The 13,355-nt window shown below is 37.6% G+C and overlaps 1 protein-coding gene across 1 annotated transcript in view; it reads left to right on the top strand.

The window, feature by feature from the left end:
• The window catches only part of LOC126100690 (rhomboid-related protein 2-like), a 62,083-nt gene extending 54,198 nt beyond the window's left edge, over positions 1-7,885 (top strand). The window contains exon 8 of the mRNA XM_049911306.1: positions 6,807-7,885. Coding sequence (XP_049767263.1) covers positions 6,807-7,007 — 201 coding nt within the window. The 3' untranslated portion in view covers positions 7,008-7,885. The remainder of the gene's footprint in view (positions 1-6,806) is intronic.
• The last annotated feature ends 5,470 nt before the right edge of the window (positions 7,886-13,355 follow it).

Below are 13,355 nucleotides of genomic sequence, written 5' to 3'. Positions count from 1 at the left end.
GTGCCCGATTAAGGGATCTGACATTTCACGCTCCGATCCGTAGAACGCCAGTTTTCTTTCTCCTGATAACGACGTCCTCCTGAGTAGTCCCCGCCCGGAGATCCGAATGGGGGACTATTTTACCTCCGGAATATTTTACCCAAGAGGACGCCATCATCATTTAACCATACAGTAAAGCTGCATGCCCTCGGGAAAAATTACGGCTGCAGTTTCCCCTTGCTTTCAGCCGTTCGCAGTACCAGCACAGCAAGGCTGTTTTGGTTAGTGTTACAAGGCCAGATCAGTCAATCATCCAGACTGTGGCCCCTGCAACTACTGAAAAGGCTGCTGCCCCTCTTCAGGAACCACATGTTTGTCTGGCCTCTCAACAGATACTCCTCCGTTGTGGTTGCACCTACGGTACGGCTATCTGTAGTCAAATTATGACGTGTGTCTTTCTAATGTCTACTTTTACTTGGTTGGTACAGCCCCACAGTGATTTGAGAAACATTAAAACTCAAAAGCTTAGACAAATTTTAGATGGATTTTGAGAAAAAAATTTGGTGAGCACACAACCAGAGACCAAGTGAACCAACGCCATGGGGAAAAAACATACTGTATTTCATGGACTATAAGACACACTTTTTTCTTCAAAAAATTGCCTCCAAAATTCAGATGCATCTTACGCTAAAAATTATTTAATTGTATCTGAAAACAAAGATGATGTAACTTACCAAACGAAAGGCAAAGAGTTTGGGCAGTTGCCTTTACAATGTCTGCTTGTGTCTGTATATGTGCGGATGGAGGTGTGTGTGTGTGTGTGTGTGTGTGTGTGTGCGTGTGTGTGTGTGTGTGTGTGTGTGGCGCGCCCATGCGAGTATATACCTCTCCTTTTCTCCCCATAAGGTAAGTCTTTCCGCTCCTGAGATTGGAATGACTCCTTACCCTCTCCCTTAAAACCCACATCCTTTCGTCTCTCCCTCTCCTTCCCTCCTTCCTGATGAAGCAACCTTAGGTTGCGAAAGCTCAAATTTTGTGTGTGTGTTTGTGTTTGTTTGTGTGTCTATCAACATACCAACACTTTCATTTGGTAAGTTACATCATCTTTGTTTTTAGATATATTTTTCCCACGTGGAATGTTTCCCTCCATTATATTCATATCATAAATTATTTAATTGGATAGATAAAAAATCTATTTACTAAGCAGCGGCAGAATACACACATAAGACTGTTGTGATTGGCAAGCTTTCTTGGCCAATGACTCCTTCTTCAAGTAGACGGGATGAAGGGCAAGGAAGAATGGTGAAGGAAAAGAACTGGAGAGGTCTAGGAAAAGTGGAGATTTTGGGAAAGTCACCCAGAACCACGGGTCAGGGGAGACTTACCATACGGGATGAGAAGGAAAGTCTTTCCTTTTCATTCCATATGGTAAGTGTCCCCTGACCTGCTTCCCCTCCAGCCCTTCTGCCTGAAGGAGGAGCCACTGGCTCCAAAAACTTGCCAATCACAACAGTAGTTTATGTGTGTGTTCTGCTGCCACTTGCTGAGTAGATTTTATCTATCCAATTAAATAATTTTATCAATAATTGATTGTTTTTGTTGTTATACTAGAAATTAATATAAAAATGTCCAGTGTTTGATTGAAAATTCCTGCCAGTCTTAAAAATGTCCATATATTCGATGCTGCGGGAAACCTATCTCTATATAGTAATCTCGGATTCAACTGGTAGCAGCAGTGCACAGATGTGACGAACATGAGCTGCGGTGATTCACAAGCTTGCTAACACTGTCTCCCTCCTGCCCCACCTTCACAGACATGGAACGCTGTCTAGCCTATGATGTGTTGCTGCAGTCTACGGTGCCAGTGAACTGTAATTGAAAGTGATTTGTATTATCGGTAACAATACAATATTTTTATTAAGAGCTAGTTTCATAATCGAAAAAAATGAAGGGTATTAATATGATATGGGCTATAAATTGAAGGTAATAGAAGACTAAATGTTCAAATAGAGAATTGAATGTAAAATGTCCAAAACTAGGTGATGAGGTATTGAAATGGATTCAAGGACACTGTCAAAATGGCATTGGAGTTAATACAAAAATGATTCAAATACACGATCATTAAGCCAGTGCTATAGTGGAGGGTGGAGTCAGTTGGTGCTACAATTTATCAAGCATCATGGACTTAGCGTGTGAACCAAAACCAAAATATCTTGGAAAGTGCCACAGAAGTACAAAGAAAAAATATTACCTTTCCATCACTTTACTATTCAGAATTGAAAGAAAACCAACATGGAACTAAGCCAAATAGCAATTATGGATGAAACTCCTCTGACATTTGATGTGCCGAATAACAGAACTGTTGCCATGAAAGGTGCTAAAACAGTAATTATAAAAACAAGTGGACATGGGAGAAAAAGAAAAAAAAACACTGCTGCTGTTCTTTCATGTTGTGCTGGTGGTACTAAACTTATTCCAGTGATCATTTTCAAGCCCAAAACAGTGCCAAAACTTCTGAAATTCTGCCAGGTGTTGTTCATGTACATGACAAGGGTTAGATGGACAAAGCTGGTATGAAAGCATGGATTAACAGAGTGTGGGAGATAAGGAAAGGTGATTTATTGAAGGAGAGTTCTCTTCCTTTGATAGATCAGTTTAGTAGTCACTTGAAAAATTCTGTGAAAGAGAAATTGAGACAGTGAAATACAGAGCCTGCTGTTATTCTGGGAGGACTTACTCCACAATTGCGACATCCTGATGTATCAATAAATACACCATTTGAGTATATACGAGAGAGGAATGTAACAAATGACTGATGAGTGAAACTCAACATCAATTCACACTGAAGAGAGCTTTAAAATGACCTACAAACAAACAAATGTGTCAGTGGATAAAACAGTCATGGTGTAGAGTGAGAGAAGACATTGTCGAATCTTTCAAGAAAAGTGGCATAAGTAATGGTCTCTATGGCAGTGAAGACCGTCTTATATATATACAAAGAGGACAAGGATGAATAGGAGGAAGAAGAAAGTTCAAATGAAAATTTTAAGGATTATGAAGGTCAGTTTGGTTTTGTAAACTAAGGATTTTTTAGTCTAGCTTTGCAGTCTAATAATAAAAATAGTAAAAAGTCATTTTAAAAAATTGTTTAAAAATTAAGGTCCATAAAATACTGTAGTCATGTATGTGAAGTGTTTTTGGCACTGTCACAGTGAACCTAAAAATCATGAAAGCCAACAAAGTTTCTCAGTGAATGAAAGGTGTGCCAGAGAACATCTGTCAATGTGTCATTCTGAAGTGTGTTAACATGGGCTAGCAACATGGACAGAATGCGTTTTTGCTCATTGTGACCACTGACAGCGAGATAGGCTGCTGACATTGTCAAACAAGAAACGTCCAGTCAACTGGCACTTAATTGAGCCACATTGACAACAGCGAACAGTTCATGTGTGATGCTGCAATCTCTGACTGGGGGGACATAAGTTTGAGAGCATGAAATGTCAAGTAATTTTAATCAAACCGTAACAGCTGATAGATGAGAGGCAAATACATGTGCATAATAGCACACAAAATTTCATTAGCTTTTAGGCTACATTTATTTTTCCAATTCATTTGCTTTAAGCACAAATAAAGCAGTTTAATGATACTTTATTCTTAGTGCAGTGTATATAACTGATAGTAATTTCTAACAATGGAAAATCCAGGATGGAATGTAACAATATTGTGAAAAGGAAAGTTGCTACTCACCATATAGTGGAGATGATGAGTTGCAGATAGGCACAACAAAAAGACTGTCACAAATTAGCTTTCAGCCAGTAAGGCCTTCATCAGAATTAGAAGGCAAACACATACATACACACTCACGCAAACGCAACTCACACACATATGAGTACTGTCTGTCAACTGAGGCCACACTGTAAGCAGCAGCACCGGTGCGTGATGGGAGTGGTGAATGGGTGGGGGTACGGAGTTGGCTGGGATGGGAAGGGGGAGGGATAGTAGGATAGGCATGGCGGACAGACATGATGTTGGGGAGCTCAGAGGGACGAGGTGGAAAGAGGGTAGGGCAGCTGTGTGCAGTTGGGAGGTTAGATGACTGCACACAGCTGCTCTACCCTCTTTCCACCTCGTCCCTCTGCCCTACCCAACATCACGTCACTGTCCATCATGCCTACCCTACTATCCTTCCTCCTCCTCTCCTTACCCCCTCCCAGTTGCCATTCCCACCATGCACCGGTGCTGCTGCTCGCAGTGTGGCCACAGTTGCCTAATATTGCAGCCGTGTGTGTGAGTTGCATTTGCTTGAGTGTGTATTTGTGTGTTTGCTGTCTAATTCTGATGAAGGTCTTACTGGCTGAAAGCTAATTTGTGACAGACCTTTTGTTGTGCCTAGCTGTGAGTCAACATCTCCACTATATGGTGAGTAGCATCTTTCCTTTTCATAATATTGATGGTAATTTCTATCTTTTAGTGGATGTTGTCAATGGCTTTTTCTCCATCCATCAAGGTTCTCCATCATGTTGGGTTCTGCAGAACATGATTGATTGAATGAAATACCAACCAGCCATCCTGATTTAGGTTTCCTCTGGTCTTTCATAAATCACTTTGAGCTGAATCATTCCCTGAACAAGTCCATAACTAATTTCCTTCACCACTCATCTCCAATTTGAACTTTGTTCCCATCTCTGATCCATTCTGTGAGTTGTTTAAACTTTGTTCTTGCTTAAGTAGAATTTTTCATTCAGAATTGTACTTTATTACACAGTGCATCTTTCACATTTTTGTGTTAATTATCAGAGATAAAATATTTTAAATACCTAGTAATTTTGACCCTAGTCTGGTAGAAGAGTGTGTGGATGTGTGGGTCAGTTCACATTGGTGTCATACAAGATATACAACTTTGCTTCCGCCATTTTTTCCCCAACATTTTAGGCCTTAACGAAACAAATTGGTTACACGTGTATCATTAAAAATATTTTTCATCACTGGCCACTACTTTTTCCCATCTTTTGGGCAGTGTATGAACCCCGTGTCGAAAAAATTGTTCATCTTTTGAAGCGATCCACGAACAGATTCAATTTGTGACTTCTTCATGAGATCGGGAGTGTTGGTCAGCCAGGCCATGCACCATTGATCTAAACAGGTCATAGACAGAGGGAGCAATGTCTGGAGAATACGGCGGGTGGGGTAGAACTTCCCATTTTAATGTTTCCAAGTACTTTTTGACCTCTTTTGCAACGTGGGGTCGAGCGTTGTCTTGCTGCAGAATCACTTTATCGTACCTCTCGCTGTATTGCGGTCATTTGTCTTTTAATGCTCTGCTCAAATGCATTAATTGTGTTCGATAATGAGCAAGTGTGATTGTTTCTCTTGGTTTTAACACCTCATAGTATACGACGCCAGGCTGGTCCCACCAAATGCAGAGCATGATCTTGGAGCTGTGAATATTCAGGCCGTCAATGTGGAAGCATGGCCGGGATATCCCCATAATTTTTTGCGTTTAGGGTTATCGTAATGAACTAATTATTCATCCCGGTCACAATGCTATGCAGAAATCCCTTCTGTTTTTGCCTCTTAAGCAACATAAACGTCATTAAATGTCTCTTGGTTTCAGCTCACTCAGGACCCAAGTTCCTTGTTTCTTTAACATGCCCATAGCCTTGAGACATTTTGAAATGGTTTGCTGTGTCACTCCCACTAATCATGCCAATTCTTCTTGAGTTTGACGCGAGTCTTCACTCAGCAATGTCTCCAATTCTGCATCTTCGAAAACGTTCTCTGATCCACCACTATGCCAGTGTACGATGTTAAAATCACTGTCTTGAAGCATTGAAATGACACATTCTTTCACTAATAGTGTCCTTATCATATGTACTTGAGAGTATTTGATGAGACTCGTCCTCTGTTTTCTTCATATTGAAATGAGAATTAGGCTTGTAAACTGACATTTTCAATCAAGAACAACTTTATGATGCAGGCACAAATTGACTAATGTTTGAATGAGGTTATGTTGACCGTGGTCCAAGCTAACTGCCTGACGTCTGCGATCAGTTTCTTTCGACTGCTACTTACCGTTGTCGCCACCTATTGTCGCGTAAGCAAAGTTGTACACCTTTTATTTATTGTTTGGTGCTATCCATGTATTATATTTTGAAAATAGGCTGACCACTTTACCCTCATCAACTTCAAAAGACTTTAAAATATGAAGGTTCGACTCTTCATAATACCTAATGGCCATTATCTTTAAAACTTTGTGCTTTGCTTATTCAATTTTAATTGCTTTCTACAAATATAGTGCTCTTAGTTTTTCATGTGTGTTAGTACTCTGTCACTGCTACGTTTCCCCATTTTTTAAAACTGTTTGTGTGTTGATCTGTCAGTCTCACAGCATGGCAGGGGGGTGGGGTGGGGGGGGGGGGGGTTGAGGAGATAAGATTGGTATAAATATTTACAAAAATTTTCTGTATTAACATCCCACTTCCACCCATTTGTCATTTTCTCCCTCAGAATGCACTCTCATTTTTATTCATTCTCTGCTTAAGTGTCAGTTCCATTGCCTGCTCTACCCTGTGTGTCTTTAACCAAGTTTTTCTTCATATGGTTAATCAATACCCAGGTTCTTAATTTGAATGTATGTCTGTGGGCATGCGAAAGCTGGTGAAAAATAAAAGTATATTCAGAATTTTTCATGCACTATACGTGATATAATGTATTTGAGTTGTTTTTTAGTAAGGAAATCTCGCAAATACAATAAAATATTCTTTTCTTTCTGTATTTAATGTGAAGGGGTGTACCAATTTCAGTATTCTCATTTTCTTTTTCACCAGATTGGGTATGCTGCCCACCTTGCTGGTGCTGTCGCTGGATTGCTTGTCGGAATCAATGTTCTGCGCAATCTACAGGTGAAATACTGGGAGAAAGTGTTGCGTTGGACTTGCATAGTCCTGTATGTTGCACTGATGCTTGGTGCCATAATCTGGAATGTAGGATTCCCTGAATATTTTCCAGAGTCTGCGTACAGCACATAGTGCTTTATAGCTGCGACTGAGACAGAAACATCAGCTGATGCAAACAGTAAGTCAGAAGCGTAAAGTTATTTCCTTTCAGACAGTGCACAAGACGACTGTCCACCCTGGTTTCTCTCATTATGCCTCACTTTTTAGGTGATGTTCTGGCGAATTGGCAGACATTTTGATTAAAAATATATTGGACATAATTTCTAATTGTTGGTGATTATGATTAACTCATGTTGGTTGTGAAAATAGTGCTTATTGGAATTTGTGTGAAAGAACTCAAGTTAGGAAGACAAGAAGAAGAAAAGCCGGATGCAAGTATGGTGAAGAGACCCTGTGGTGATGAAATCATGGTGATAGGTACTTTGGGTGAGTCTAAGATGCATCAGATAACTAGGCGATCAAAACCACTGCCTATAGAAGTTGGTACTCACAGTTAAAGGTGTATAAGATATACCAGTTGTTTAGAATACAGATTTAAAAATTTTTACATGTCCAGCAAAGATAGAGCTTCTAAAAACTAGTTGAATAATAGTTAAATTTATTACATTCAATGGATGTAGTCTCTTGTTTGTAAAGAAAATAAGAGACAATGTATTACAGACCCCAGAAAGGAAAAGAAAAATAAGAAGATCAGCACTTATTTTTAGTTTTATAACAGGTATGTCATGATTCAAAATACAGCTCCAATGGTGTAAGTCCAATTTTGGAATGTCGTCAGTGAAACTACCCACCAAAGAATATACTATTCAGCACACACACACAACAATAGCAACATGTTTAATTTTGTGTGCTGAATCTGTAATTGAGATTAGTTGTCCATGTTTTCCAATTTTGCAGACTCAATTTTAATAGCTGCCTAATGTTTCTTGTTCTATATTGTGTAATCAGTGTTGCTGTATTTTTACTCTTATATATTTTTGATACTGTTATTTGTATACAAGCTAACAAATGTTATGTAATTTATGAGGAAAACATTGAATATGTGCACTTAACAGTTGATGCGTGTTATTTACAATGTTTGTAATGTGTATATACACAATAGCACTTAAATGAAACTGCTTACTTTTTTATGAATCTCTTCTTTATTTATATATTCTTTTTTACATATGTATATTCTTCTACATAGCGTTGAATCTATTTACAGTATTAACTGCCTCAGACATCAAAGATGTTTGAAAATGTGTGAAGCATGTATTGTAATATAACTTCAAATTTTTGTGTACGCTTCATGTTGTATTGAGTTGTACCTACAGTCTTTGCTGAAATGTCAGTGCCTTGTCTTAATACTTGTCTGTATAAATCTGTTTTATATAAAAGATTGTAGTATTTTAAGTATTGAACAGAAATATGCAATGTAAAGAAAAGTATAATTTGAGCTACTATTTCTTTTAAAATTTTGTATTGAATGTGCCTTCTTAAAGTACTATTCTGTGATAAGTCTTTGCAGTATCGTCAACAATATCCTTATGTGTTGCAATCTTAAAGATTTAAGAATATTTTTCAAACTATAAAGTAAGTACAAACTATAAACAATGGATAAATGTATTTTTATTGTATGTAAGTTATGGCTTAGCTTTTTCAGGCCTTTCAGGACACGAAATATTTTTATATATGATGATCCATGGCTAACATTGTATATGAGAGTCTTGTTGGAAAAAGACACACACACACACACACACACACACACACACACACACACACACCATGTGACACCCTTTATTGTGCTATCCCAGTTCCAGTCTAAAATGTCATCATCAGGCCACAAAACATCACTGTAACATATTTGTGTACAATCCGTGGTGATTTTGATAAGCATTCTGTTTTGAGTTTACAATGTGTAAAGTCTAATTGGTGTCTAAGTTTGAATCTGTCTCTAAGTTTGAATCTTCAAAATGTCAGATATGAACAAAACTACATGTAACTAAAAAGCTTAATTTTAGAAGGCATCACCTACTGATACACTTCTTTGTTGTTGTCAGATGTTGTTATTTGCTTATATTACTGTCTAAGAGCAAGATCTATGTGTCACCTGTGCTGTTATGTGGAATGTATTACGCTCAAATCTAATTATAAGTGCAACTGTTCTCAGTATTAGATTTTCTCACATCATGTGATAGGAATTTAGAAGCAGATCTGACCATACACATTTCACACTTGAAACAGAATGGTAGTCTTCAAAATCATGTTATGTGTACGTGTAGTTAAGTGATGATATTTTGTTACCTGGTGATCTTACAGATTGAAACTGATAGCACCAAAGAGAGATTTATTTAGCAGATGTCAGTAAGTTTTCCAACAGGATTTTCTTTTCAAACCTGTTATAAGGCTATGATGACAGTCAAAGCAAGTTGTTTGTTGTTTGTTGTTGTTGTTGTTTTATTATTATTATTATTTCTGTTGATGTTTATTATTATGTTATAAATTCTTACTTTTTGTTCATGTTTATACCTATTTTATTACAAATGTTGGAATTATCATCCAGCAACTTAGTTTTTATGAACACTTAGAGAGATTGTTGCCAAGTCTTTAAAATACTTTGTGCTCTCTTAGTTTTGATTGTAGAATTTACTGTACTAGTACTTGCAATGCTTGGAACAGTGCAGTGACTACTGGTCCTATTTTGCTTTTCTTCCTGAGAGTGGTTAGTTACTTTCTTGTTCCCTTTTATTAAGAGAATTGTAGTTAGTGTGCATGAAGCTCAACCCTCATTTTTAGGTTTGTATAGGTATATATGTTAATTGTCACACTGGCTTGATTGGAGTACCTTCTCCCAAATCCTTCTTTGTCATGATATAGTGTACTCAAAAGAAGCCAGTTTGAAGCTTTCTTGTATTGGATGACTAATAATTGCAGTGTTGAAGGACATATTGCAATAGTTATTGTGTCAGAAGGCAAGATGCATTTTGTCTTCTTCAGGTGCCCACATTTAGGCAAGGTGTGTTTTTTCTATTGCGTTGAGTGTATGGTGTCTTTTGATGCAAGATTTTTCAAAAACCTATGATGTACACAAATACCCAGGACAGCGTGTGTTATATTTACTTGTCATTATTGCTTTCCCCTCTTCGTTATATCTATTGATTTCCTGTGGTTGTGTGACTTGAAGTTTGTGTATTAAAGTTTAATTATTAGTTCAAAAATAGTAGGAAATACGTGATGCAGTTTTATCGTTTTGTTTACAATCTAATGCAGTAGGATATATTTTTATGGTCATTATAGAATATTTGTGTTGAAGCTAATGTGCACTTTCATTTTTCAACACTCATCTCATGAAGAGCAAAAGCTATCCTTAACAAATATTTCTCATAATGGTAAACAGTCCATTCAAAATACAGGCTCTCTTATCAAACTTATATTCATTTTTGTATCATATGCACAAGCTGCCACAACCGCCCCCCCCCCCCCCCCCCCCACTCCGCCTCTTACCCCACGTACACACACACACAGGTGCAGAGAGAGATATAGAGTGAATTTTAATTTTGGTGAATTGGTTTCAACCAAACAATTTCTAACTTAATATGGTTCTTTAATTAGATTGAATTTTGTGGTGCGGGTAAGTGAGGTAAAAGATCTGAAGATGATTTTTTAAGAGAACCAAAACTAGTCATAACAAAAAAATGTGCTTTGTGATCCAAATGGGGAAGAACTGTTATATCTTTATTTTGAGTAACATATAAATTAAAAGCAGACTGAAGTACTCTATTGATTTTACAACATTTTGTAGTGATGAAAGCTTAGTAAAGAGTTTTTTCCATCTTCTGCAGAGTACAGTATTTAATGTAAGTATTTAGAATATATGACTGTGTTTAAATTTTCTGTCTCCTTTAGAATTCTATTCTGAGATGTATCACTTGACCTTTGACCAGGAAATATGGCGATGAACACTTAAAATTTAGTGAGTCATCTTGTTTCTGTGGCATCATAGTAGAATCGGGAAAGACGAGGGTGAAGTATTCCCCATTTATTACTGTGGGAGCATTGACTGTTCTCCTTGGGGCTTGAATTTTATTTGCACACTGTTTGAGTGTTTGATCTGTCATATTGGTATTGTTCAGTTGAATTTATTCTACTTTTGCTTCCTCTTGCTTGTACACACCAGTTTTTGTTAAGGGGAAGCAAAACTCTCTCTCTTACTTGCACTGTTAGCTATCTCTTCTGTCACTTACATATCATAAAAATGCATACATTGTGTTCTGCATACATTGTGTTCTTATTGTTAGTGCTCTGTCCCTCACATATCCAACACGTGACAAAGGCTGACAGATTTTGACTGTTAGTCTGAGGCTTGAATGAAAATATGAGTATCTGACTAAATAGATGGCACTGATCACAAGCTGAAGCTTGTTTTTCTACAACACATTGGGTTTTGGCACCATCATCATCATCAAAATCTATGCCCAGTGAAATCAGGAATCAATTACAGGAAGCTGTAGGCAAAATGGAACACAAAAATGGTAAAAAAGTAATGTGAGAGACGTGTGACCTTTAAGAAGCAAATATGGTGATTTGGACTCTCACTGGATGGAGGTTTTGCTTCTGTTAATCCTTGATGACCTTCCTTGTGGATGTCACTTCTTCTTCATGTGTGATACACCATCGGTAGTCAGACATGTTTATTCTGCAACAACCTTGGTAACAACATTCCAGAGTTTTAAGTTCCCAATGGAACCATTCACCATGTTCCTATGATGTGTCAGCCAATTTGGCCTTAAAATTTCTAGTTGTGACATTCAAAAAATTATTTTCGGGAGACCTTGTGTCCTACCTGTTTAAATGACTAGCATATCTTCCATCATTTCCTTGTAATCAAGCTGCTTATTCTGGCCAAGGAAATGATCCACAAAATTTTTTAAACTTCTACAAAGTTGCTATTCTATTTCCAACATTATACCGTCAACGTGTTCATCAGACATCAACTCACATGTATCTGGTCCAATAGATATCCTTTCTTTCACATACTACTTCATCAGTCCTAATTTGATTTGTAGCTTAGGCAATAAAATTTGATCTGGATTAACCAGATGCTTGTTAACAATATTCTTCAATCCCATTCTCAAGTTTTTCCTTTTAAGTCACTCTCTCATACTCCAATGGTTACGATAGCCTTTCCAGTCCCATTCACACATATAGCGGGCATCTTGGTGAAGCCCGTTCACTGGCTGAGAAGAATGCCAATCACTTTAAAGTCACTGCATACAACCCACTAGTGTTCTTCATACTTCAGATTTTGAAGGAGTACATGTATAGTAATGTATGGCCCTCTTCCATGTACTGAATACACAATCAAAATTGAAGTTAACTCATTTCCAGTATGTAGAAATACTGCTTTCAAACTTTTTAAAAATCTGTACATAACCTCCATTGCTTACTGCCATACATTTGAGCCCCCACTTTCATCAGTAATCTGGTGATGTCTGCAGAATACAATGAAACCATTTAAAACAAAAGATTCTCTAAAGTCTTTATCACAATTTATGTACACAGAATATGACATATTGTGTGCAAGTGAATTATTTTCACTGAGACGTGATCCTAGAAGTTGTGTTGTGTCTTTTCAAGAGTCCCAAGTCATTCACCAAATTGTTAATTTCTGTTTGACTAAGAGATTTTGGATTACTATCAGTACCACCCTCAGAACAGTCAGATTTATTACTTTCTTGACTTGCCTTCAGTTTAGATAATTTTCAAATGATGATGGTGGAGAGAGGATCGGTAGCCCTAGACCGAGAGGTGTAATCACTGAAAATGTATCCGGGCTATTCACACATTCTCTTTCTGACATATTGGACACTGCACTGATGAAATAATGCAACTCAGTGCACATAATCACCTTTTAGCTCTCACACTCGCCCAACTGTTGATTTTTGCAGTGACAACAGAACATCTGCTTCAAATTTCATTCTCCCCCTACTTCTACTTCACCATATTGTAGTACAGATATACAATGTTGGCACCTTTATATAAATTACACTACACAACATAGATTTAGCAACCAGTAGTAAATAATAAATAACCCACAGTAGCTTGGGAGGAGGGGCAGCTGTGCAGAGAAAACTCAGTGATGGGGAAAAAACTAATATCATTTTCATGTTCAGGGGTGCCAGATTAGTGCAGAACACCACTTACGTTCTAGGCTCCAGTATCCTTGTCGACCTCTGATGATTGTCCCACAATTATTTCTGCTGCTGTTTCAGTTTGGTGCTCATTGAAGTGGTGTATTACTGCAATCATCTCACTGTGCGATGTATTCATCAGCAGTTGCTGTAACTTACTTGACACATTCTTTATTTATTGAATTTCTCTTTCTTTAGTTTATATTTAATTATTATAATCTGTTGTGGCAATGGCCTCATCTAGTCAATT

Source organism: Schistocerca cancellata, chromosome 9 (assembly GCF_023864275.1).
Source record: "Schistocerca cancellata isolate TAMUIC-IGC-003103 chromosome 9, iqSchCanc2.1, whole genome shotgun sequence".
NCBI lineage: Eukaryota > Metazoa > Arthropoda > Insecta > Orthoptera > Acrididae > Schistocerca > Schistocerca cancellata.
The sequence above is the reverse complement of the archived record's forward strand: the minus strand, read 5'-3'. Positions and strand labels throughout refer to the sequence as shown.